The following is a 24,334-nucleotide window of genomic DNA, read 5'->3' as shown; positions in this document are numbered from 1 at the left end:
CGCGTGTTGATAAACGACATGCAGACGCCATCTGCTCGAGGTGCACTACAAGTGCTGGACGGCCTGGATCCGGTTCTTGCTAGCCTCGAGTAGCAAGCACAATGGCTCTACCGCGTCAGCCGTTCTTCAGACAAGTCAAGGAAGCATCTATTATGCAATAGAATGCCCGTGACCTGAAATCCCGCAGTGATTTTCGCCATTACGTTTTCACCAATCGATTCCCCATTGTTGTCGTCTGTGAACCGAAGCTACAGACATCCGTCCGGATCTCAGGCTATGAACCTCATGTGTCATCGACTTGTACTGACATTAGCAAAGTGACCATCTACATACGGTGTGAATTGACTTATGTTGTTCATCCAGTGCGGCCGCATGACACTAATCAGTATGTGTGTTTGACCGTGAAACAACAAAACCTTGCGTTTACTTTAGTGGGCGCTTACCTTTCTCCATCAAGTCGTTTTGATAGGCAGAGACTGAGTGACATTATAGATGCAACACCTGGTCCATGGATTGTTGTTGGGGACTTCAACGCGCATCATTCACTTTGGGGAAGCAACAAGATAAATTCGAAAGGAAGAAACCTCATGTCCTTTGCTTGCGACCATGAACTTTGTTGTCTAAATGATGGCAGTCCCACGTTTCTGCGCGGCCGGACATACAGTAGTTAATTAGACTTAGCATTTGTTTCGCGATACCTCACTCGCTGCGTCCATTGGTTCGCAGATATAGAAACCCACGGAAGCGACCACATTCCTACCTACCTGAAGATAAAAGGCCTCACCAAATCCGTTCCATCAAATTTTAAACAAACAATAGATCGGCCCGTGTTTAAATCCCTTATGGAAGACGCATGCCACGAAGGCATTTCGTCCACACTAGAATTTGAGATCGCCAAGGCTATGCAGGATGCTATGCGCTCATTTCGGCCATTAGAGAAATACACAGATTTTGATTCGGAAATACAGAGCCTCCGTGCGATCCGCCGGCGAGCGGAGCGACGGTACCGACGGACTAAATCACTCTACGACCTTAGAGAGGCCAGACGCATTCAAAAGAAAATTCAGCGTCGCCTTGCTGTACTGCACAATCAACGCTGGAAGTCGTTTTGTGAGGCTCTCGACCCACGTAAACCTCTGTCGGTTGTCTGGAGAACAATCCGTGGTCTTCGAACAGCTCCTCAACAGCGTCGTCCATTTAAGTCTCTAGCCCTACATCAAGGACGCCGAGAGGTTGAGGTAGCCGAAGATTACTGCGCAAGGATCGCGGGTCCGGCGCTCACGTATTCACCTTGCGCACCTATTCCCATGGTGCCCCCTTGCTCCCGGGATCCTCGTATGGACGCTGCTTTCTCCATCGAAGAACTGGAGGCCGCACTTGCTGGTTGCAGGCGATCTTCGTCACCAGGACACGATGGCATCACATACTCTGCGCTTGTAAACCTTGGTCAAGAGGCCAGAGATGCCCTTCTTGGCCTATACAACGCATCATGGCGTGACGGCTTGGTCCCTACAACGTGGAAATCCAGCCGGCTTGTTCCACTCCTCAAGGCTGGCAAATCCCCGTTGGAATTGTCATCTTACCGTCCAATAGCACTGGCCAGCTGTGTCGGCAAGGTAATGGAAAGAATGATACTTGCACGGCTAGAATGGTACTTGGAATTCTACAACGTCTATCCAGAGGTAATGGCTGGTTTTCGACGTGGCCGCTCGTCAATAGATAGCGTTATCGACCTGGTAACATACGTACAACACCAGAAACATCTGAAACGAATCACTGCGGCCCTATTCCTTGATGTTAAAGGTGCGTACGACAATGTAGATCCTCAGGCAATTCTGGACGCCTTAGAAGCTGTAGGGATTGGTGGACGCACCTTTCGCTGGATATGCAACTATTTGCATGGAAGATCTTTCTTTATTTTGACTGAAGACGGACCAACGCCATCTAGCTATACCAGTCGTGGTGTACCGCAAGGCGGAGTACTCAGCCCTACCCTTTTCAACCTGGTGCTCGTTGGTCTCGCTGATTCCTTACCGCAAGCTGTACAGCTCTCCGTATATGGAGACGACATTTGCATATGGGCTTCAGGCGTGACTCGTGTACAAGTCCGCGCACGACTTCAGAAAGCCTCAACGGCTGTGTCAAGATACCTAAGAAGACAAGGCCTGGAGCTTTCTGCTGAGAAATGTGCAGTCGTTGCTTTTACTCGCAAATCGATGTCCCCGTATGCTTTGCGGATTAATGACCAAATCATACGATATAGACGAACGCACCGATTCCTTGGCGTCATCATTGATAGAGACTTGTCTTGGAGCCCTCACATCTCGTACATGGCAAGGCGTTTGGCCGCCATTGTGGACCTTCTTGCGTTTCTCGGCGGGAAGTCCTGGGGCGCAACAGTACCGTCAATGTTGCAACTATATCAAGCACTGTTTTTGGGCTTCCTGCGGTACAGCTTACCTGTAATAGGTAATACTTGTACTACGAATATTCGCAAACTCCGGAGCGTGCAAGCCCAAGCACTCAGGACTTTCCTCGGTCTTCCCAAAACAACGTCATCGATTGCGACAGTGGCCATAGCCAGAGACGCGCCTTTGACAGTCTACATTTATACAGATGTCCTGAGAGCGCACATCCGACACCTGACTCGGATTCCCTCACACCATCTTGCTTGCTTGCCAGCAAAAAGGCCACTTTCAGCTTTTGCTAAAACTATTGTAAGACATCAGTCTTACTTGCCATCAGAATTTACGCCCGCTTCACTATTGTCAGATCCATTGTGGTGTCTGCACCGGCCGCAAGTGCAACTGACAATTCCAGGAGTCAGAAAGAAAGCTGGAGCGCCATTGCAAGCTTTGAAGCAAGCAACTTTGGAGCACATTCACAACGCGCACAGATTCCGGAAACATGTATACACAGATGGCTCAGTAAAACTCAACAGCGCTGCTGCTGCAGTCATCATCCCGGCACAATCTGAGGAAATCAAATTAAGAACTTCATGTGTGACCACATCGACGGGTGCAGAACTCGCGGCGCTCCGTGCTGCACTTGATTTCATTAAGCAGAAACCACCACAACAATGGACAGTCTTCAGTGACTCCAAGGCAGCCCTTCAGTGCATACGAAGCCCAATGCGCCACGGGCCCAATGAACAACTGGCCTCAGAAATTCGGCACATATATCATCAAAGCTATGATAAGGGACACAACATAATCTTTCAGTGGCTTCCAGGACATTGTAACATCAGCGGGAATGACCAAGCCGACGAAGCCGCCCGATCTGCACATGAAAGTGGTCAACGAGTCTTCATTCCGCTTTCGCGAACAGACGCTGCGGCTGGGCTGCGATTGATGTCCCGCGAGTGTACTTTGCCCCTGTGGGACTCAAATGTTTTCACCATGTGTCGGTTGCGTTCGTTGTCTCCGGACATACGGATGCACCTCCCGCCTGGATTACCACGACGGGAACAGACCATGCTTTACCGTCTGTGGCTAGGCGTTGCCTTTACAAACGCCTATGCTTTCCTCATAGGAATGGCCAACAGCTAGCCCCACGTGCGACACATGTAACATCGACGAGACGCTCGCACACATTATCTGTGTCTGCCCGCGATACAGTGCTGAGAGACAAGTGATGTGCAGGGTACTGGACCAGCTGGACAATCGTCCACTTTCAGAACTAAAAGCTTTAGGCCAATGCTCCGAAAGAACATCCGCGTTGAAGGCCTTACTCGCGCTATTAACGTTCTTGCGGTCTACGGGGCTTCACGACAGACTCTAAGAATGCCGCCCCCTACCGTTCTGTAGTGTACGCGCTCTGTTCGTGCTTGTCTCCCTTTCTTTTTATCTCCCCCTTCCACTCTGTTTCTCTTTCTATCCCTCTTAACCCTTTCCCCTGCGCAGGGTAGCCAACCGGAACTACCTCTGGTTAACCTCACTGCCTTTGTCTGCATTATTTTCTCTCTCTATTAGAAAAATGTCTCATGCGCGGTAGCAACAGTGCCCAAAACATATTGTCTAACTATAACGTGGATTCACGTGAGTCTAAATATCGTTAATTTCACCCCACGAAGTTCATTAAAGTGCGCCCTAATTTAAGTATATCAGCTTTCTTTCTTTGCAGAATATCTGCATCGAAAGGCAGCTGCCATCGTCTGGAATTGAGCGTGTGACCCGGCGTTCAGCAACGCAACGCCATGACGCCATAACAGCTTTGCGAAGTTCCGAGCTCCTTGACTCACAGTCGCTGGCTCGAAAGGGATCACGAACTTCTGGCAGTGGATCACGGCAGCGACCGCGTAGCACAGTGCAGGGAACCGCAGTACGGCCGCGACGTAGAAGGCGGCGTGCTGTCCGAGGTACACCAGAACCACCTCCCAGCCCAGATGAAAGGCCATGAACAAGCACGAGTAGGCGCTGTAGAAGACGGGAACTAGCTGAAAGAAAAGGTTCGGAGATGTGAGAGGAAGGAAAGAACAAAAGAATTAGCCGGCAGGCTTCTCCTCTTACGATAAAACGTAAAAGAACACAAAGAAAGCTTCCGGAAATATTTTTACCGCGTTAGGTGTTATTGCTTGATAACGTGATTTTTTTTTGGTCAAAGCGCATTCTGGAGTCGTCACAATATATATTGAGACAATTATTTTGGCAACAAGTGCACGAATAATATTGCTGCACCCCCTCTATACACTGTGATGCCTCAATGCATAATTATACTAAGCATGCATGCGCCAAAGCCTTTGCTATGCATCATCGTTTCTACCTGTCGAATGCTGCAAGTGATTAACAGCGGTCGAACAAAATATATCTCAGGCTGGAGTCAGCGAGAGACATCTGCAGAATTGGAATTGATATTGTGTTATCTGCCATAGGCAATATATATATATATATATATATATATATATATACACACACACATATACTTGCAATTTTGGGCAGAGTTCGCAAGAACACCCGGTATATTTAGTAAATATTTTATAAGTTCTTAAATATTGGTTTAAGTTTCTGGTAGCGCCCTGCCTACTTTTTGCCTTGATGAACGTTTGTTGGTTCGCTTGTTCATTTGTTGGCCTTTCTGGGCTTGTGTGCAAAAGATCATAAAAATAATTTTATTTCAACTATTAGAATAGCAGAAAAATGAAAGAAATGTCTTGCTTACCGACGGTGCCACGTAGGCCATCGCCCTGCCCAGTACGGGATGCAAAAGGTGCCACTTCCACGTGTTGATCACGACGTACCTAGTCGTCAGCCAGCCCCAGTTCGACGTGTCCTGCATGCAGGGTTCGAGCACCATGGCCGGCATATGAAGGATTTTTCGAAGAGGCGGGATATTAGGAGGAGGATAAGGAGGAAATAAAGAGAGAAGGCAGGGGTGTTAACCCGAAATGCGACTGGTTGGCTACCCTACTCTGGGAGAACGGGAAGAGAGAATGGAAAGGTAAAATGGGGAGAGGAAGGGGAAAAGGAGCAAAGCCGTCGTGACCTTGCACACGTACGTGGAAAGCCTGGCGAGTCAAAGGCGTTCACATAGGCCAGTGGCCCTCAGAAAAGACAAACAAAAGTGCCTTCATAGCTTTGCGCTCCGACGAGCGATGTCTTCGAGTAGCATCGACACAGGCAACATCCGATCGTCCAGTCGTCCCACTTCGATTATTGCGGTACATGCTGCATCCACGAATTTATTTCCAGTCAGTTTTGGAGCCATAAACCAAGCACACACCACTTTATAATCATTATATTAAACATGAACCCTGGCTAAGCCACCTATCGATACCGCACTACCTACCACTAAAATAAACACATCTCTTGAGAGTGTTTCGCTGCTTCCACTTCTACAGATGATTTACTCTCCACGTTATCATCCAGCAAATATCCCTGCGCCAAGGAGGGGTAGACTACTCCTTCACGAACATTAGTTAGAAAGAATGCGGTTGCCACTTCTGGTGGAGAATGTGCTGGACAACGAAATATAAGCCCACTCGAAGACTTTTGGTCGGCTGGCTTATTTCCAATGCAACTTATGAAAGGTATTTCCGCCTCCTTGTCAAGGCATGCATATTAAGCAGCAACCCTTTACACTTGAAATTTTAAAATTAAATGCTGGGGTTTTGCGGTGCCAGCACCGCGATAGGACGATGAGGCACTCCGTAGTGGGGCACTCCGGATTAAGTTTGACCGACTCTCCATCCATCCATCCATCCATCCATCCATCCATCCATCCATCCATCCATCCATCCATCCATCCATCCATCCATCCATCCGTCCATCCATCCATCCATCCATCCATCCGTCCGTCCGCCCGTCCGTCCGTCCGTCCGTCCGTCCGTCCGTCCGTCCGTCCGTCCGTCCGTCCGTCCATCCGTCCGTCCGTCCATCCATCCGTCCATCCGTCCATCCATCCATCCGTCCATCCATCGTTCCTTCCTTCCTTCCTTCCTTCCTTCCTTCCTTCCTTCCTTCCTTCCTTCCTTCCTTCCTTCCTTCCTTCCTTCCTCCTTTCGTTCCTTCTTTCCATCCTTCCCCACGTCATCGCCGTTATGCAGTTGTCATGCATTCTTTATCATTCCGTCGTTGTGATGCCATTGGGGTCGTCCTGTCGTCGTTACTCTAGCTTTTTCATCCGACTCCCGTCTTGCCATCGTCTTCAGGCCGTTGTCGTCATACATTCCTCATTCATTGTCATAGCGTCGTCGTGATGCCCTAGACATTCCATCGTTATCACTCCAGCTTTGTCATCCGACTCTCGTCGTGCAGTCGCCGCTTCTTCATCGTTATTGTAGCTTTGTCATACGGTTCTTGTCGTGCCGTCGTTGTCATGCCATCGTGATCGGCATATCATCATCACAACATTATAAACGCCACCCCATTGTCATGTAGTCTTCATCGTCATAACACCTTCGTCATTCCGTCTCCTAATTCTTTCTGCGTCTATTGAATCCTGCTCTAGGAGTAGATCTTAATGAAGAGAAACGAGGAGAGGTTGGCCTGGTATGGTTACTGAATAGTGCTTATGCCGCTGTAATCATGGCACTTTGTCGTTTTAAGACAGCCGCTGTCATTAATCTCTTGTAATACTGTCATCATTCTGACTTCGCGGTCCTGCCATCGCTGTGATTTCAGAATCGTGAACTCAGTGTCGTCATGCATTCACCGCCATGCCGACTTTGTCATTCCACCGACGGCATTTGTCATTCGTCATTCCGTCGTAGCCACTGCGTCATCAACATGCCATCATGCTCATGGCCAACCTTCACAAGCGTCTGCCTAGCAAAGTGACCCGATATTCCAGACAAATGATGTTGCCTATAGCGGATGCAATAGCAATGCAAGGATAACTACGGGAATTTTCAAATAGAGGGGTCTTTCGCAATATGTTGCGTGACTACATTGCTTGAATGTTAATCTCGTAACCATCCACAGTCATCCTCAGATGGCTTCTATTGTAAGTTGTTCTCTTTTAGTTCTTTCACTGCATTAAATGCGATACTTCGCTTGATATCTTGGCGCCTGCAATACCACGACCTTGCTTCGTGAATCGCAAATGATAAAAATTATCAAAATTTAGGTATGAGCAGCATCATAACGTGTTTCATATATATTTAGTCATCCCAGGGAAAGATTTTTGTGGTAGAGGCAATTAACTGTGCACTGTCTGCCAGCTCACAAGGCTATAAAAGTATTGTTGTGTTCTTTACCATAATTTAACTTCTGCGATTTATCTTGATCGACTGACGTTTCGTTTTCCTACCGCAAATACGTATTCAGAAACATGGGTTGCGTCTCGATGACTATGTAGTTTTTTTTTTTTTCTCAGCACGACGGGTCGCGACTTGTGGGTTCCAATTGCTGCAGCGGCAGGCGCGCTTGGTTGGATGTGGAAAGCGAAGAAGCTCGTGTAGCGCGCTTTAGCCCGGAGTTCTGACCTTAAACGGTGAGAACCCAGGACCTCATGGTGTATGAAATTTCTCATAGGCCATGTGTAGCTTGTGGACGTTAAACTCAACATTTAATAAGTTTTCAGGGTCAGTTTTATTTCTTTCTCATATTTTTGTGCCCTACTTTTCCCCCTGGAGCTTTGCCAACAGGATACCGATTGGCACCTTAAGAAACTAGAGGGTACTTTCTTCCTTTTGCTGCAACAGCAGTTATCCCTTACAAAAATGTTTATAGAAAGTCTATAGATAGTCTATAGACGTCTATAGACTGTCTATAGACGTTCTATAAACTCTTTTGTAAGGGATGAGCTCGAAAACGAGGCCTACTACGTGCGCCCGTCCGTCTTTTTCGTTGCGCACTTGTGACGAGATCACGTGCTCATCTCGAGCTTAAGCAGCACACTATAACGCAGAGAAACAAAGCATTCCCTCCTACCAGGTATACAGCACAAGCCAGTGCCGCAATTTTCAGTTTGTGTATGTAGTAGCCGTATGCGTAAATAACTCGGCTTTCTGTGCTAAAAATACCGGTGTCGTACACGGAATGTACAACTACATTAAACTTGAGCAGGACTGGTCAGCTGCAAGCAGCGCATTTTTAGATATGCATGTGTGGGAATTAAATGTTAAAAGGCGTCCCAGTCAGCGTGTCATCAGGTTTCCACTATGCCAAATGGTCATCACGACAAGGTCGAGACTGGATGCGGCACTTTTCTTATACCACCCGGGACCCGTTCTCAAGTCCTTGCATGATGGGCCGCCATGGCCCAGGCAGGCTGTATGTGGCGGTCAGGGATGGGGATAACGGCGACATGTCACCATATCATATTCGCTCACCAAACCACTCAACTTTCTCTGAATCCGCGTGGTCACTGTCGCCCCATATTGTGACGCCCAAGGCTGCATGGCCACGGTATGTTATAATGTGCCGCTGCTTAGTCGTTAATTACAGCGAAAGCCAATGAAAAATGGGGAGGTGCTTGTTTGCTGGCGTCAAAGATCAAACAATGTGGTAAGACAATACGCTTACGCCTATGGAAAGAAATGTGGTGCCAAAGAAAATCAGCGAGAAATGGAATTCGATTCAGGTGTAATTTTTACCATCTCTTCCCTAAAATTAAATAGCTTGCGTCTTATAGTCCTGTCGGATAGAGCAGTAATCTGAATAGCTAAAAACATCCAAGGACATATTTATATATGCTCGTATGTAAAGGATGTTGACGTTCAAACACCTTTATTGAAATGTTTACTAGCGTTGGCCAATCAGAAAACAACTGCACCACTGTGTAAGGTGCAGTTGACTAAGGTACACGTAGTTGTTGTCCAATTCTTTTGGAACCCTTCGAGCTTCACTCTTAAAAATGCTTATCGTTTTAAAGCACCCAGTGGCTTACCTGCTTCTGTTCAAGGCCATATGGGCTCTTGATGAAGGCGCGTTTCATTTGGTCCAGGAGGAAGGCCTCTAGAGAGTAAGCGAAATGTAAGCATCAACATTCTGAAGCACCGAAGAAATTACGCAGTAATCCAAGTTCCCACGTCTATTCCCAGCTGTCAACATTGAAAGTCACTCAAGTAGCCTTACATGATTTAAATGCGAAAGCATTAGAACTTGTCCAAGTTATCACCCTACATAAAAATGCACTTTAATTCACCTTGTTCTGATTTGTACCAAACTTAATACACCTTCATCCACCTTAATCCACCTTAATCCAATTTTGTGAGTGGGCCACGGCGTCCATCCGACGCCGTGATGGTTCACCGTGGGATTTCGCAGTGCTAGCCGCAGCAGGTCCAGCGCCGGGAACGTGACATAATCACTTGATCACGTGGTTTTTTGGTAGCATCGGATGTTAACAACGGACGCCAGATTTTCGGCTTCGTGGGGCATATAATGCTTTCGCATTAATAATCTCGGGTACATCGGAAAACAGAGGAACAAGGAAAACATACATCGGCAGTGTGCTTCAACTTTATGCAAGTTTTTGTTCATATACTTACATAACAAGTATATTAAAGCGCGAAGCGCAGCACGATAGGGCAGACACTGACACGCTCTAAATTCTGCACTGTCATCGCCGCTGTCCCCCTCGCGCTTCCGTTTTACACATCACGAAATAGCAGTTTGCCTGCAGCTAAGCCTTGCTTGAGAAAAAGCTTTAGCTCAGGAGCACCTATCTAAATCTAGGGGTATGGAGAAATAGCCTTTCTTTTTGGCGATCACAGCACCAAATTTAATGAGGTTTGTTGTGCATAAAGAGGAATAGTTAAAGCTACGTCGACTGTAAGAAGCCGATTTCGGATGAAAGATGTGAATGTTATTAAAAAGTTTTGATAAACATTCGAACTTTCGCCCTTACATTAGAGGGAATTGTGTTTTCCACGATCTTTCACTTACTCTCTTCGTTGGTAGCGAACCGCCACATGATGTACGAGAAGGCTACGAAAGTCACCGTCCAGTGGTACACGTTTTCCAGTCCCCACGTCCATCCTGAAGGCCCATCTGTTCCAGCGGTCACACCGTCTCTTCGTGGAGAATGTTAATGCCAAAATGTATACGCAACACAAGAATCCCAGGTGGGCTTCTCCACGGCTACGGTTTGCCCCAAACAGCTCCATTGTTATATATATATATATATATATATATATATATATATATATATATATATATATATATATATATATATATATATATGTATATATACACACACACACACGCCATTCAACATACCTCGAGTGGCCAGTCGCGCGAAAATTTTTCGTGTATTCGCGTGCTTGTTTCATGCTTAGAAAGACGTTCTTATGTAGCACGTATTGACCAACAGAAAGCTGCTTCGGGAGCTTTGCATGTTGCTCTACAATTCTCTCGTTGACACTTTTCATCTGTATAAGGTATTACAATATTCGAGAAGTTGATTAATTAAGAAAGAGTAATTATGTAATTAGGTGGAATGCAAAAAAAATTATGTATCTCCAAGCGACGGCCAACGCCATTAGCTTAGTTCTGTTCAGCGACATGGCATTTGCATATTTTTACAGTTTGGCTCAAGTTACGTGGGGCAGCCGGTATATACAGGGTGATCATTGTTTAAGTTTTCATGCAATTATTAAAAATCGCCTTCTGCAGATAGCATAGCCCTGGTCCTTGAGCTGGATTATACAGAGAGGAGGACATTACTTCCACGAGAAATTGAAACATGCAACTAATTAACAAGAATCCACTAATTATCTTTAGAATTATTTAGTTGATTGCACATATTGCTATTTACGAACTGTAGCCGCTGAGTTTGCAAGGCCTATGCACTTTGAATGAATTTCCAGGATTACACCTGTTTGGAGAAATTCGCCATCAAACTTACCCTAACAATGGGCTGTTGTTCCGCTTACTCTTCTTTTTTTAAAAGAAGCCCTTTTACGAATTGAAGCACAAAAGTAACTTTTGCCTATTTACCTATTTATTTCTTCACTTTTTTAGGGAAGGCTATTCTGCGGCCAACCCGCATTATTGCAGTGGGGATTGACATGCAAGTAATTAATACAAAGGAGGACCGTGAAATTTGCGTCATAATGCAATAAAATGACTCTATGCCGTGAGTATAAGATTTCAGAGGAATACACAAACACAAAGTAACTAACGACAAAACCAGTACATGCAAGAATTACATACCCAGTAAATACGTTGTGCATAGGCCCACAAAGCCTACCGCACCAAGGAATCCTAAATATGGCTGAGCCGTATAGCAGGCCTCAATGGCTTGCGGCAAGTTGTTCAACATTGTTATTGCATTGGAAAAAAATTATCCCACGATTGCGATACTGCCTAATGCGGAATTTCAGCGCAGCGGTATGCGTGTTTTCAGTTTATTGTTTTACTTCATTCAATTACATATACTGCAACCCAATATAGGGCTGTATAGCAGGAGTGGGAACATTATACATTACTATACATTACACATTAAAATAAACACATGCACAAAAAGATAAATGATCAAAAAGAAGCGCTTTGCATGTTAGCGAATCGCTTACCTGTCGTAGCTATAAAATGTTTTAGTGATAGTGAACGAATGTATTAAGGCAAAGAATTCCAAAGCTCCATTGTACGTGGAAGAAAGCTGTATTTGAATGTGTTAGTACCAGCATAAGTAAGTATTATGTGCAAGGCGTGGGAGCTAAGGGTGTACCTTGCTTTAGTAAATGTGATATAGTTACAGTCACAATGACCAGAGGTGGAGGTAATAATTGCACATAAAAGTTTTAAGGATTCAATGCGATACTGTGAAAGCAATGGCTCAATGTTCGAAGGCTGTTGGGCCTGTGTTCGGGAAGAACTGCGGCTGTAATTTTGGCAAATGAAACGGATAGATTTTTTAACGTTATTGAGCGAACTTATTTCACATAACTTGTAGGGGAACCAATCGACAGACGCATATTCTAGAACAGGGCGAATTAACGTTTTATATAATATCAGCTTAGTATCGCGGAGGGTCTTAGCCAAAGTGCGGCTTAAATAACCTAATTTGTTCACGATATATTGGCTGGGGCGGAGTAAACGTTGCAAATGGAGCGAATTGCGGCGCGACTGCCTCGCTAATAGGAAGATCGCGAGAGGCAGCACGTGGGTGACGCGTAGGACTGATTCACAGTAGCCGCCTCAAACAGACCTCTGCTTATCCAGCACTTTGTTTTCACATATAGTATCGTTGGACGCGCTTGCCGACGCCATCGGTGAACGTACGACGTGCGCTACTCTGGCGCCACATCGTAGCCATCGTCGGCGCAGAGCGGCACTGCGCTTTTCTATTCCAGCTTTCGCCATACATTCCTCCTCCTCCTCCACTTTCCGCTTAATGCTTTCACTGTAGCCTTCTCACCCGCTTTCCTCCTCGCGCTCTCTTCGCTTTTCATCCCCCGCTGCTCTCCGCGTTCCCTCTTTCATATTTCGCTCTGCTCGTTCGCTCTGGTTCGCCGACGACACCGCCTACGACGAGCCACACCGATGCTCAACGCAGGAACAGGCGCTCAAGAGCTGCGCTCTAAAAGGAATTTGACACATGGCTGCGACAAAAGTACTCGAGAACCTTCATAGCGTGATCTCGACGGGCAGATGCGGAATGGGTTTGTTAAAAAGAGATGGGAGCACTTTGCCGGAGAGCAACTTTTCTACACTTCCTTGCCCCGACTAAGCTTTATCCTGCCTGCACTACTAGTCGTAGACATTACTGATGAAACAAGCTGCGCGCTTCTGAACACGTCCCAGTGCGAGCGACACTGAAAGTTACGCCTGATGAACTTTAGCATACAGTACGCCCTAGTTGCGACATGGTGTATCTGTATAGCGCATGTAAGGTTATAAAAAAAATAAATGCCCAAGTATTCATGACGTTACACTTTTCTTTCATTGGAACACTATAGTAAAGCTGCGAAGAAATGACTAAAGATCGCATTAGTTGGTGTCACTATTTGAGTCGGCATCTCTTGCTTATCTACATCTTCGCTGTTGGCAAGCCGACACCCGGCTCAATGCTCAATGATGTAGCGAAGGGGAGGGCAACCATCTTGTTTTGGGCAGAGAGAGAGAGATGCAAATGAGAGAAAGGCAGGGAGGTTAACCAGACTTAAAACCTCCGGTTTGCTACCCTGCACTAGGGGAAGGGAAAGGGGAAGTAAAGACGGAAAGAAGAGCGTGACAAAAATAAAAGCGTGAGAAAAAAAAAATATGAAAAGGGATGAAATGGGGTCATTATAGTCTTTCTAATAGGCCACTGTCACGTAGAAAAGTCAGCAAAGCCTTGACCGACTTTTGCTGCGACGACAGTTCACGTCGGCATTCCAAAACTGACTGTTCTGAAAGTGGCCTGTCGTCAAGGCGTGCCAACGTGGTCGCTAGTGACAGCCGGTGCGCGCTGTACTGAGGACAGTGGCAGAGCACGTGTTCGATGGTCTCCTCGCCGCCGCAGTGTCTGCAAGCCGCGCTGTCGTCCATACCGACTCGGAAGGCGAAGGATCTTGTGTAGGCGACACCAAGCCACAGTCGGCAAAGTACTGCTGTTTCTAGTCGAGAGAGTCCAGATGGGGGTCGAAGTCGAAGGGATGGGTCCAGTCGGTGTAGGCGTGTATGTTTTAAGCTTGGTGTGTTCCATAAAGTTTTGATGGCTTCATTTGCAAGCACACGAATTTTCGTTGCGGCGTCTGTTCTTGAGAATGGAATGGAGTCTTGCAAGCCCTCCTCATGTGCAGATCGTGCTGCCGCGTCGGCAAGTTCATTGCCCATTATGCCACAGTGGCTTGGAATCCACTGCAATGTGATGTCGTGTCCTTGCTCGACGAGGTGGTGAAGCAGCAGTCTGATTTCTAGAACTAGTTGTTCGTGGGGTCCTCGGCGTAAGGCAGAAACCAAACAATGAAGTGCAGCCTTGGACTCAGTGAACACGCTCCATTTCTTGGGTATTTCTTCAGAAATTACACGAAGTGCACAACGAATAGCAGCAAGCTCCGCGGCAGTCGATGTAGTCTGGTGAGAGAGTCGAATCTTTATGGTGGAAGGTTTTGCAGGAAAGATCACCGATCCTGCAGACCCATTCACCGTGGTTGAAGCGTCAGTATACAGATGATGATGATCGTTGTACGTCTCGTACAGCAAGAGCAGTGAAAGCTGCTTGAGTGCTGGAGACGAGAGTTGGGCTTTTGTTCGTATGCCTGGTACGATAAGTCGAACCTTTGCTTGAGCCAAGCACCATGGTGGAAACGGAACTTTCGCTGGAGCTGTATAACCTGATAGGGCAGGACAGTTTCACAAAAGGAAGCACGTGGTCGATCCTCCGGCAGTGTGGCTAGATGATGGGCAGGGGCTCGAGCAAGGTGTCTTACGTGTGCTCTGAGTGCTTCCATGACTATATGGGTCTTGGCTGGGAAATCGTGTGCAATCGCAATGGTTTCAGCCGTTGACGAACACCGCGGCAATCCAAGACACACTCTAAGCGCCTGGGCCTGGACGCTTTCGAGTGTACGGATATTACTTCTGCAGGTGTTGGTCAGCACAGGCAAGCTGTATCGCAAATACCCAAGAAAGAGCGTCCTGTACAGTTGCATCATTGCATGTACTGAAGTACCCCAGACATTTCCTCCAAGAAACTTAAACACATTAGAAATATCCGTCAGGCGCTTCTTTAGGTAGGCCACATGAGGACTCCAGCAGAGGTCGCGATCAATGATTACTCCTAAGAATCGGTGCGTCCTGACATAAGGAATGTTTTGACCGTCGATAGAGACATCGTATGATCTCATTGGCTTCCGGCTAAACGCGACCAATGCGCATTTTTCTGGCGAGATCTTGAGGCCTTGTTCATTTAAGTAGGCCGATGTTGACGTGGCAGCTTTTTGAAGCCTGGCGCGTACTTGCGGCCGTGTCACACCAGATGCCCACACGCAGATGTCATCGGCATACATTGAAATTTTAACTGTGTTCGGAAGTCGTTCCACGAGACCAATGAGTACAAGGTTGAAAAGCGTGGGACTCAAGACACCACCTTGTGGAACTCCGTGGTGCGTATAATATTGCGAGGTTGGGCCAGCTTCAGTGTTAAGAAATAGAGACCGCCTATGTAAATAACTGCGAGTCCAACGATATAATGGACCGCCTAGGCCCACCGATTCCAATGCTTCAAGTATGGCGTCATGAAGAACGTTGTCGTAGGCTCCCTTTATATCTAAGAACATTGCGACAGATAACCTCTTACACGTCTTTTGGTGTTGAACATAGGTTACCAGATCGATAACGTTGTCGATAGAACATCGGTGACGTCGAAAACCAGCCATGGCGTCCGGGTAGATTTCGTAATGTTCAAGATACCACTCAAGTCTGGCGAGGATCATTCGCTCCATTACCTTCCCAACGCAACTTGCCAGCGCAATTGGTCGGTATGAAGTAATCTCTAAGGGAGACTTGCCAGGCTTAAGAAGCGGTACCAGGCGGCTGAGCTTCCAATCTTGAGGAACTTTGCCCTCTTGCCAGGACTCGTTATAGATATGAAGGAGTGCACTTCGTGCCCGTTCACCAAGGTGACATAGCATGCGGTAAGATATGTCATCCGGACCAGGCGACGACGACCGATTACATAGGGCGAGCGCCGCGTCAAGCTCTTGCGTCGTGAAAGGCAGATCCATGCGTGAATCGCGTGAATCTGGAATACGGTTCAATGTAAGCGAACCTGCGCGAGTTGGCTGGCCCGCAATCATAGCACAGAAGTCTTCCGCCACATCAATGTCTTGTCGGCGCTGGAATAGTGCTAGGGCCTTAAACGGGAAACGCTGTTCCGGAACAGAACGTAGACCTCGCACAGTTCTCCATATTTGAGATAGCGGTTTGCGTGGATCTAGCGACGCACAAAATTTCGACCAACGCTGAGCCTCAAGTTTATCCATTCGGCGTTGTATCTTCTTTTGCATTCGCCTGGCTGTTCTGAGATCCTGAATTGACTTAGTGCGTCGATATCTCCTTTCGGCACGACGGCGAATCGCACGAAGCCGCTCCAATTCCAGGTCGAATTCAGAATACCTTGGAGAACACGTAAGTGTGCGCGTGGCCGTCTGTGCCGTTTTCTTAATAGCTTGTTGAAGTCCACAAGAGAGGCCTTTGTGACAAGCGTCCTCAATCTGGGATTTAAAGACAGACCAATCTATTCTTCGTATCGTGGTGAACGTAGACGTGTTGGACATTCCCTTGATCTTGAGGTAAGTGGGGATGTGGTCACTTCCGTGCGTTTCAATGTCCAAAAACCACTTAACATGTGTGGCGAGGCGGTGGGAAACGAAAGTCAAATCGAGGCAGCTGCTGTACGTTATTCCCCGCAGAAATGTTGGACTCGCGTCATTCAGCAGGTAGAGACCATTGTTGGAAGCTAATGAAGCTAGTCGTCTTCCCGTCGCGTTAACCTTTGAGCTTCCCCAAATGGTATGGTGAGCGTTGAAATCCCCGGTGATAATCCATGGACCAGGTTGTGTTTTCAAGATGTCTTCTAGCCTTTTGGTGTCAAATCGACTTGATGGAGATAGATACACCCCCAAGAGTGCAAAGGTGACTTTCCTATTTTTAACAGTCATGCACACATACTGATTGTCGTCATGATGTTGCACCGGTTGGACGACGTAAGTGAGTTCACGGCGAATAAACACGACCACCTTGCTACTTTTGATGTCCCTTGATGAGAATATTGTCTCGTAGCCGGATAGTCTCATTGGATGGGATAATCTTGGTTCACAGATGACAATGATTGGAAAGCGGTTAGTGAGAACAAATTGACGAAAATCGGCGATGCGAGATCTTAGACCTCTCGCGTTCCACTGAAGGATCGACGCTTCTCTGACCTCCTTACGAAATGACTTGTGATTGTCAGTCATGGCTTCACTCAAGGCTTGCTAGGACGGGGTTCAGCGCGTCGAGCACTTGTAGTCCACTACGAGCAGATGGAGTGTCAATGCTTGTCAGCATGGCCCTGATGACATTCACAATGGATCGCAGCACCGGGATCATTTGGCAGTCGACTGTTGAAGCCTCACCGACAGAAGCGGGCTTCGATGGGAGCATCAAGCGTGGAGGCTCCTTAGAAGACTGAGAGCTTGCAAGCGCCGGCCACTCTTCCACGGGGGCAGCATTTTCCGTCGGAGGCCTCCTTGTGCTCTCGGGCGTTCTATTTGAAGATGATGGCGTTGGCGCAAGCGGCGCACGAGCTCCACCCTGTCTTGAGCGTTTCCGTCGATGACGACGTCGACGCCGGATCTTTTCTGAGGCTTCTCTATGGGTTGAGTTATCCCTCACCATTTGCTTCAGAACTTCGAACTCTTTTTTCATTCTTGGGCATTCTTTAGACGTCGCTTCATGGGTGCCTTCACAGTTGCCACACCTAAAGTTTGTGGCATGGCAGACATCTACCGTGTGTGACTCCGCGCACCGGGGGCATATTGGGGAGTTTGCGCAGGCGCCCTTAACATGTCCGATCTTAAAGCACTTGTGGCATTGAAGCGGCTTTGGGATAAACCGTCGTACGACATGTCGGAAGTGACCGACCTTTACGTGCGAAGGGATGGAATCCCCCTTGAACACAATCTTCACACAACGGCTGTTGCCAAGTCGGCATACGTGCGTGATGACCATTCCTTCGTATGCCGGTTTGATCAGAATTGGCAGGTCCGAGTTCGAAATAGCCAAGTCAACATCGTAGATCACACCTGCAGTGCAGGCCCCATCCATAGGTATGACCGATCGTACTTTTATGTTGCCCAAATCTGTTATCTGTCGTAGCGTCTCCAGCGTGGTTCCACGGGTTGTGTCGACAGCTAGAACATTCTTTCGTGTGTTCAGCCGGACTTCCTTGATTTCGTTTGGCGCCTTTCCCTCAAGAAAAACAGAGAGAGCTTGCCTGTTCAATACTCGAAGGTTGACAGAAGAATCCACTGGCATGAAGAGGATGGTGTGCGGCCAGCGTTCACTACCTGCCTGCATGGTTGACGTACTCGCTGGTGACGACGCCTTGATAAGCCTCCTTTTAGCCCTTCGGCTCCTCACCGACACGAAGCTGTCATCAGATGAGTCGTCACCTGTGATGGAGTAGACCTCTGTGTCTTCGCTGGTGCTGGACCAGGTGCCTCGTTTCCTTGAGGAACTTGTTAATGTAGTGATCTTGCCAGACGGGCCGGCAATAGGCTCTGCATCCATGGCCACAGGAGTAGGAGTCTCTCTTGAGCGGTCACTGGTGGTTGACCAGGTGCCTTGACTCATAGAAGAGATTGCCGTTGCAGACTTCTGGCAGCACGGGCCTGCGGAACGTTCCGCGTCCATCGCCTCAAGCCAGGACGCGGAAAATGCCCCAGAGACTGATGAAAATTTGACGAAAACTGGCTAGCTAGGACAGATGCGTTCTAGCACTGAGTAACTTCGTCTTCCTCAGAGCTTGTTTTGGGCAACTTATTATTGTGCCTACGTGGTTATTGCGCCTACGTGGTTGTCCCATGTCGCCTTCGCTCGTCCGTTGTTTTATTCGGCGGCTTCGTTGTAATTATTATTTGTATTTCCGCCATTTCCCAGATCAACTACTGCAGGTTGCTTTCTTTTTAAATATTATTTCTTACCTGTTGATTTTCGAGTTTGCACTCTTCGCCCGCTTCTCTTTCATTGCTGGTCCGCCACCGCAGCCGTGGTCGTCAATGCACTGTGATTAAAACATCTCAAGCTTCCCTGAAGCCTGGCGTCTAATAATTAACGAGACCACATGCTATCCGCATATGTCTCACCCAGCACCGAGCCAACGTGGCAGGCACCTGCAACTCTAATTGCTTAGACATACGAGTGCAGGCGGAAGTAGAACTAAAAAAAAACAAGCTAAGGAATCAATGCAAACGCACATCTGCTTCCACAAGAATATAGACGCATGTGGCTAAGCTCTGATCGTTCGTGTCGTTTTCTTTCTTTTTTTTTTGTGACGGAAGGTCAGCGTGCATTATGTTGCAACGGCATTTTGAATGTGAGATGATGCGTCGGGGATGAAGCTTACCGCGCTGTAATCACACGGCGCCGCGTTCTGAACTGCAGGAAACAACTACAACATAATCGCGCCCTGACGCTTGTAGCTCGCATAAAACAATTTATGCCACTTCCGGTGGCCTTCCCGAAATGGTATATGTACCAGTGGAAATTTTAACATGTCACCGTTAAACATTGATGCTGCTTTCGTAGTGAGTACGTTTGATATTTTATTCTTAAAAAATGACATTTCTCGCGTGGATTTTTTTTTGTGCAGCTGTGACATTTATTACATGAAAGCAACTCCAATACAAAAAACAATAACAATAAAACAGCAGCGTGATACTATTTGGTTACAAAACGATGACTTCATTAAGTTTATTGTTTGACCTTGTGACCCTCCTGCAATAATCCTTCATGAGATTTGCAGTATGTTCTAAATAAAAGTTAAAAAAGCAAACTTATTTAAACAGTGCGATACCCTCATTACAATATCACTTTCCATTTCCGCCCGAAGCTTTGTTCGCGATTGACTTCTGCGGGTAAAAAAAAATCAGAATCATGTTTATAGCGCGCCAGAAAACCGACACATCCTAGAAGTTATCATCACCATCGTTCGTAGCTGTTTAGTTTTAAAGGCATTCTAAAGGTGACCGTTATGAAAGATGGAAATGGGAGAACATTTACAATTCTCATAATTACATGTACCAAGAGGAGGTATCGCTACACAATGCACGCGCGAGTGTGGTTTTGTCTGTGTGTGTGTGTGTGCATTTGTGTGTGTGTATGTGTGTGTGTGTGTGTGTGTGCGTGCGTGCGTGCGTGCGTGTGTGTGTGTGTGTGTGCGTGTGTGCGTGTGCGCGTGCGTGTGCGCGCGCGCGCGTGTGTGTGTGTGTGTGTGTGTGTGTGTGTGTGTGTGTGTGTGTGTGTGTGTGTGTGTGTGTGTGTGTGTGTGTGTGTGTGTGTGTGTGTGTGTGTGTGTGTGTGTGTGTGTGTGTGTGTGTGTGTGTGTGGGTGGGTGTGTACGTGTCGAATGCGTCGAAATGTGGTATGGGGATTCTGTATTTGCAATTGAGACACGGCCTTGGGGAGGAACGACGAAATGGTTGAACGTATTAAATCAAGCTAACGCACGAAACTAGCAAACTTACAATTTCTAACAAAATTAGGCTGCCACTATCATGCAGCTACATCGAAGCTATAGATGGGGATATGACTGATAGCGACTGCATGGATGCGCAGATGTTCCTTGAGCTTCCCAGTTGTCGGTGACGCAAAGAAATAAAATTTATTAGCTTTTTACTTTTTTAACGTCCGTACTAAAGGAGCTCTCTGGTGCACTCAGGTGCTTTGTGTCCTAGTCTTCAGTCCTTTCAGTCCCCAGGGGGTGTGAGAGACCAGACCCATGGACGCTGCCATGATACCTCGTCGTCAACAGAAGAAATCCACCTTGTTCCTACCCTCTCCAAAAGTACTGGCAAGGCGCTGGCTGATCTGAGGGCTTGGCTGACAGGACGTACTTCGCTTATCTCCATCGGCATGATACCTTTTCCAACCTCGAGCTGTTGTGCTGAAGCGCAACTGCAGACAAGAGCGGAAGCAAACAGAAGGTGTTCCTGCCTCGCTAATCTCCCGACGACATATTTTGTTGTAGCCCAAGCTGAACGACAAGGACAACAGAAAAGCACATCGGACACACACAGCGCTAAACGACAAGGACAACACAAAGTCAGATCTGACACACACAGCGCTACAACAAAATAAGATATGCCGTACCAACAAGCCCCTATAGCTATCCTCCAGACGACGCGGGCAGCTTCGTCAATCTTACTTATACCAGCTACGGTTACAGTAGAAGCCACAGTCACAGTCGGCACCAACAATAAACAACAGAGACCGGTCGCATGGCTTTCCAGAACTTCCTCTCTTTCTTCCGCAGAATAAACGTACTCTGCATGATGATGATATGCCAGAAGCGTGCCTCCCTTTTCTATTTGTCACAGAAATGTCCCTGATAAGGACGAATTTTTCATCCGTGTATCCAATTCTCTTACCCGGGACGCTGCCTTCTTTTATAATGTTCCGCGAACGAAGGATTAAGGACTAGAGACTACTTACAAAGTATATTTACAAAGGATAATGTAGCGCCGGCCAGTTCAGCCGACAACTCTAGAGTCAGAGAGTGTTCGTCGTCTTCGTAGCTGCTCCCGCGTGCATTGTCCGCAAGAAACACGCAATGTGCATGTATCCCGGCGGTGCAAGCACCATTCCAGTGCGTCTAAATATCGCTGATAACAGGAGAGTAATATGGTTTGAGGCGTGCGACATGCACATCGTCAGTGGAATTCGGGGCAGATGAGGCATTGGTACTGACTGGGGCGATTTCGTACGTAACTGGAGTCACGGCACGCAGCACTCGATATGAGCCTGTGTACCGAGACAGGAGGTTTACTGACAGGCCAACGTAACGAGTCGGCGACCACAGGAGTACCAGAGATCCAGGCGAACAGTGGACGTCTTTGTGTTGGCGAACGTGCAAACGCCGTTGCTTCTCTTGCGAGGACAGGAGGCGAGCGCGGGTAATATCGCGTGCTCGGGCTGCACTGGTGATGGCGTCAAGTGCATACTCGCTGGTCGCTGATACGGCGGATGGAAGGGACACCTCCAGTGGCAATGCGAGTTCTCGGGCGAACAACAGAAAGAACGGGGAATGACCGGCACTGTCATAACGCGAAGAATTATATGCACAAGGGATATAGGGTGGGGCAAGGTCGCAATCAGTATGGTCGGATGAGACATACTCTGCAAGCACGTGTGTCCGGGTAAGGACTCTGACGGTCCATGAGACCATTAGTCTGTGGATGATAAGACGTAGTCAGCTTGTGCTTAGTTGAGCAGGACTGCAGGATGTCGGCGATGACTTTAGAAAGAAATGTCTGACCATGGTCAGTGAGCAGTTCGTGTGGAGTGCCATGCAGGATCACGTCGCTTAAAAGAAAATCGGCGACAACGAATGCTCTCTGGCTAACGCTTTCTGGCTCGAGAGCCAGAGAGCGTTCATCGTCTTCGTCGGGGTGCCCGCGTGCATCGTCCGCAAGAAACATGCAGTATGCATGTATCAATGTTGTAATCTTGTGCTTGTGTCGATTGGTTTACGTTATCCCTTTGGTAAAACTTTCGTTAGCTCTTGGATTTACGCACAAATCATTTAACTATATAGAAGGTGTGCAGTTGCGCCATGCCGCAGTTTTCTTATTTAGATAATATTTGCAAACGAAATGGTGACCCTTTTTTATGTAGAAGTATACGTTGAATTTTCCCGCGACGCCGGCCTAGAAGTTCTCCGAAATTGGTAACACGAGCCTCTGTATTTGCTGGTTGTCAAAGACTTCCGTTTCCATAGAGGGGCGGGGGGGGGGGGGGGGGGGCTCGTAGGGGTTCGCTCTCCTTCGCTACAGGTGTCACGCAATCACAAAACATTCTTAATAAGTGTATCTCCATCAATGGTTAATTACAAGGACCACAGCGATGTTGCGTAGCAGAAACAACTTAAATGAGCAGAAGTTCAGTTTATTAATCTAATATTATTGCTTTATTTCTGGCACAATATTGTGGTGCTATCAGTTGTCAAGATGAAGCTTCTTTTTTTCGCCCTAATCTTGCAGACGTCTCCCACTTGACAATGTCGTGCTGCATGTAACACGCTGTGTAGAGCACGACCAGCACAGGAACAAGAGGGAACGGGAAACCTGTAGAAAAAAAAAAAAAAACGACTGGGTGAGAGAGAGAGAGAGAGAGGGAACCTCAGCCTAAGAAATTAACCAAATTCAACGTGCCCTCTTGAAATCTGTACACAGCGAAGGTTTCGGTAAATGCATAAGGAGTGCTGGAATACGTGTTTCTGTCTATTCAGTGCTAGTTCAAAGTGAAACAGAACGCTTTACTCAGGGAATATTATAGACGGAATGCAATGCTTTGTGAGCAAAACACATATGTGCAACGTAACAATTAATCACATGTGTTCATGGTAGCCACATTGGTACTTTGACGCTCAAGTAGGAGCACACGTACCTTTCTGCGCCATTTGTTTAGGGTACCAGACCTACCCTAGGAGGCGCAACTGCGACCGTCCACTCGGTAGAGGGCGCTGCAGCGCATGCGCACCGTGAGGCAACTCCTTCTCTCTCCCATCTCATCTCGGCTCTCCAGATCATGGCTCCGTCAGCCTCTCCACCAGCGGCCAACGACCCTCATCCGCAAGCCGGCTTCCCCCCTCTACCTTCTGCTGCGGCGGGCGTATTAGGTGTGAGCCATCGCTCCTTGATGGCGCCGCCGTCCCGCAGCAGTGGAAAGTAAAAGGGGGAAGCCGGCCTGCGCATGTGGGTCGTTGGCCGCATGCTACATTGGCGCGAGACTGGCCGCTGGAAGCACTTTGCGTGTATTCGCGGGCTTCTGAGTAGGGTAAGTATACTTTTCAAAGCAGGTAACAGAAACGAAGTGTGAATTTACAGACCCATCTCAATAATTGCGGTATCTTCCAAAGCATCAGAAAAGATTATTTTTTTCTCGCGTGTAAAATTTTACGAAAAAGAAAACATTCTATCTAGCGCTCAGTTCGGCTTTCGTAAAGGCAGGTCAACGAAAACTGCTTTGCTCACACTCAAGGAGCATGTACTAAAAAGACGGAAAGAAATCTCTTCGCATTGGCACTATTCATTGATTTCAGCAAGCGTTCGATTGTAAAAATTATGCAATTTTGCAATAGATATTATCATAGAATGGTGTTAGGGGCACTCCATTAAGATTATTTTTCTTACCTTACCGATCGGAAACAATCAGTATGCATAAAACGCGAGAAGTCATGTTTTCTTCCTTTACTAAATTACGTG

The 24,334-nt window shown here is 47.3% G+C and overlaps 2 protein-coding genes and 1 long non-coding RNA gene across 6 annotated transcripts in view; 1 reads left to right on the top strand and 2 right to left on the bottom strand.

Annotated features, from left to right (window-relative positions):
* LOC126534306 (protein-cysteine N-palmitoyltransferase Rasp-like) overlaps positions 1-19,199 on the bottom strand; it is a 39,322-nt gene extending 20,123 nt beyond the window's left edge. Inside the window, exons 1-5 of the mRNA XM_050181580.2 lie at positions 19,055-19,199; positions 10,329-10,456; positions 9,328-9,395; positions 5,158-5,268; positions 4,241-4,435 (exon numbers count right to left, since the gene is read on the bottom strand). Coding sequence (XP_050037537.1) covers positions 4,241-4,435; positions 5,158-5,268; positions 9,328-9,395; positions 10,329-10,456; positions 19,055-19,098 — 546 coding nt within the window. The 5' untranslated portion in view covers positions 19,099-19,199. The remainder of the gene's footprint in view (positions 1-4,240; positions 4,436-5,157; positions 5,269-9,327; positions 9,396-10,328; positions 10,457-19,054) is intronic.
* Positions 1-24,334, top strand: part of LOC129385743 (uncharacterized) — a 141,999-nt gene that overhangs the window by 77,197 nt on the left and 40,468 nt on the right. The window contains exon 2 of one of the 3 annotated variants that reach the window (XR_008613277.1): positions 11,406-11,520. The exons of the other annotated variants lie outside the window; for them this stretch is intronic. This is a non-coding gene — a long non-coding RNA (uncharacterized lncRNA). The remainder of the gene's footprint in view (positions 1-11,405; positions 11,521-24,334) is intronic. 3 annotated transcript variants of the gene reach the window in all.
* Positions 22,995-24,334, bottom strand: part of LOC126534312 (protein-cysteine N-palmitoyltransferase HHAT-like) — a 44,729-nt gene continuing 43,389 nt past the window's right edge. For both annotated transcript variants that reach the window (XM_055072805.2, XM_055072806.2), the window contains one exon: positions 22,995-23,194. In XM_055072805.2, the coding sequence (XP_054928780.1) occupies positions 23,073-23,194 (122 nt within the window). In that variant the 3' untranslated portion in view covers positions 22,995-23,072. The remainder of the gene's footprint in view (positions 23,195-24,334) is intronic.

The sequence above is a fragment of the Dermacentor andersoni genome, chromosome 7 (assembly GCF_023375885.2).
Source record: "Dermacentor andersoni chromosome 7, qqDerAnde1_hic_scaffold, whole genome shotgun sequence".
Classification (NCBI taxonomy): Eukaryota; Metazoa; Arthropoda; class Arachnida; order Ixodida; family Ixodidae; genus Dermacentor; species Dermacentor andersoni.
The sequence above is the reverse complement of the archived record's forward strand: the minus strand, read 5'-3'. Positions and strand labels throughout refer to the sequence as shown.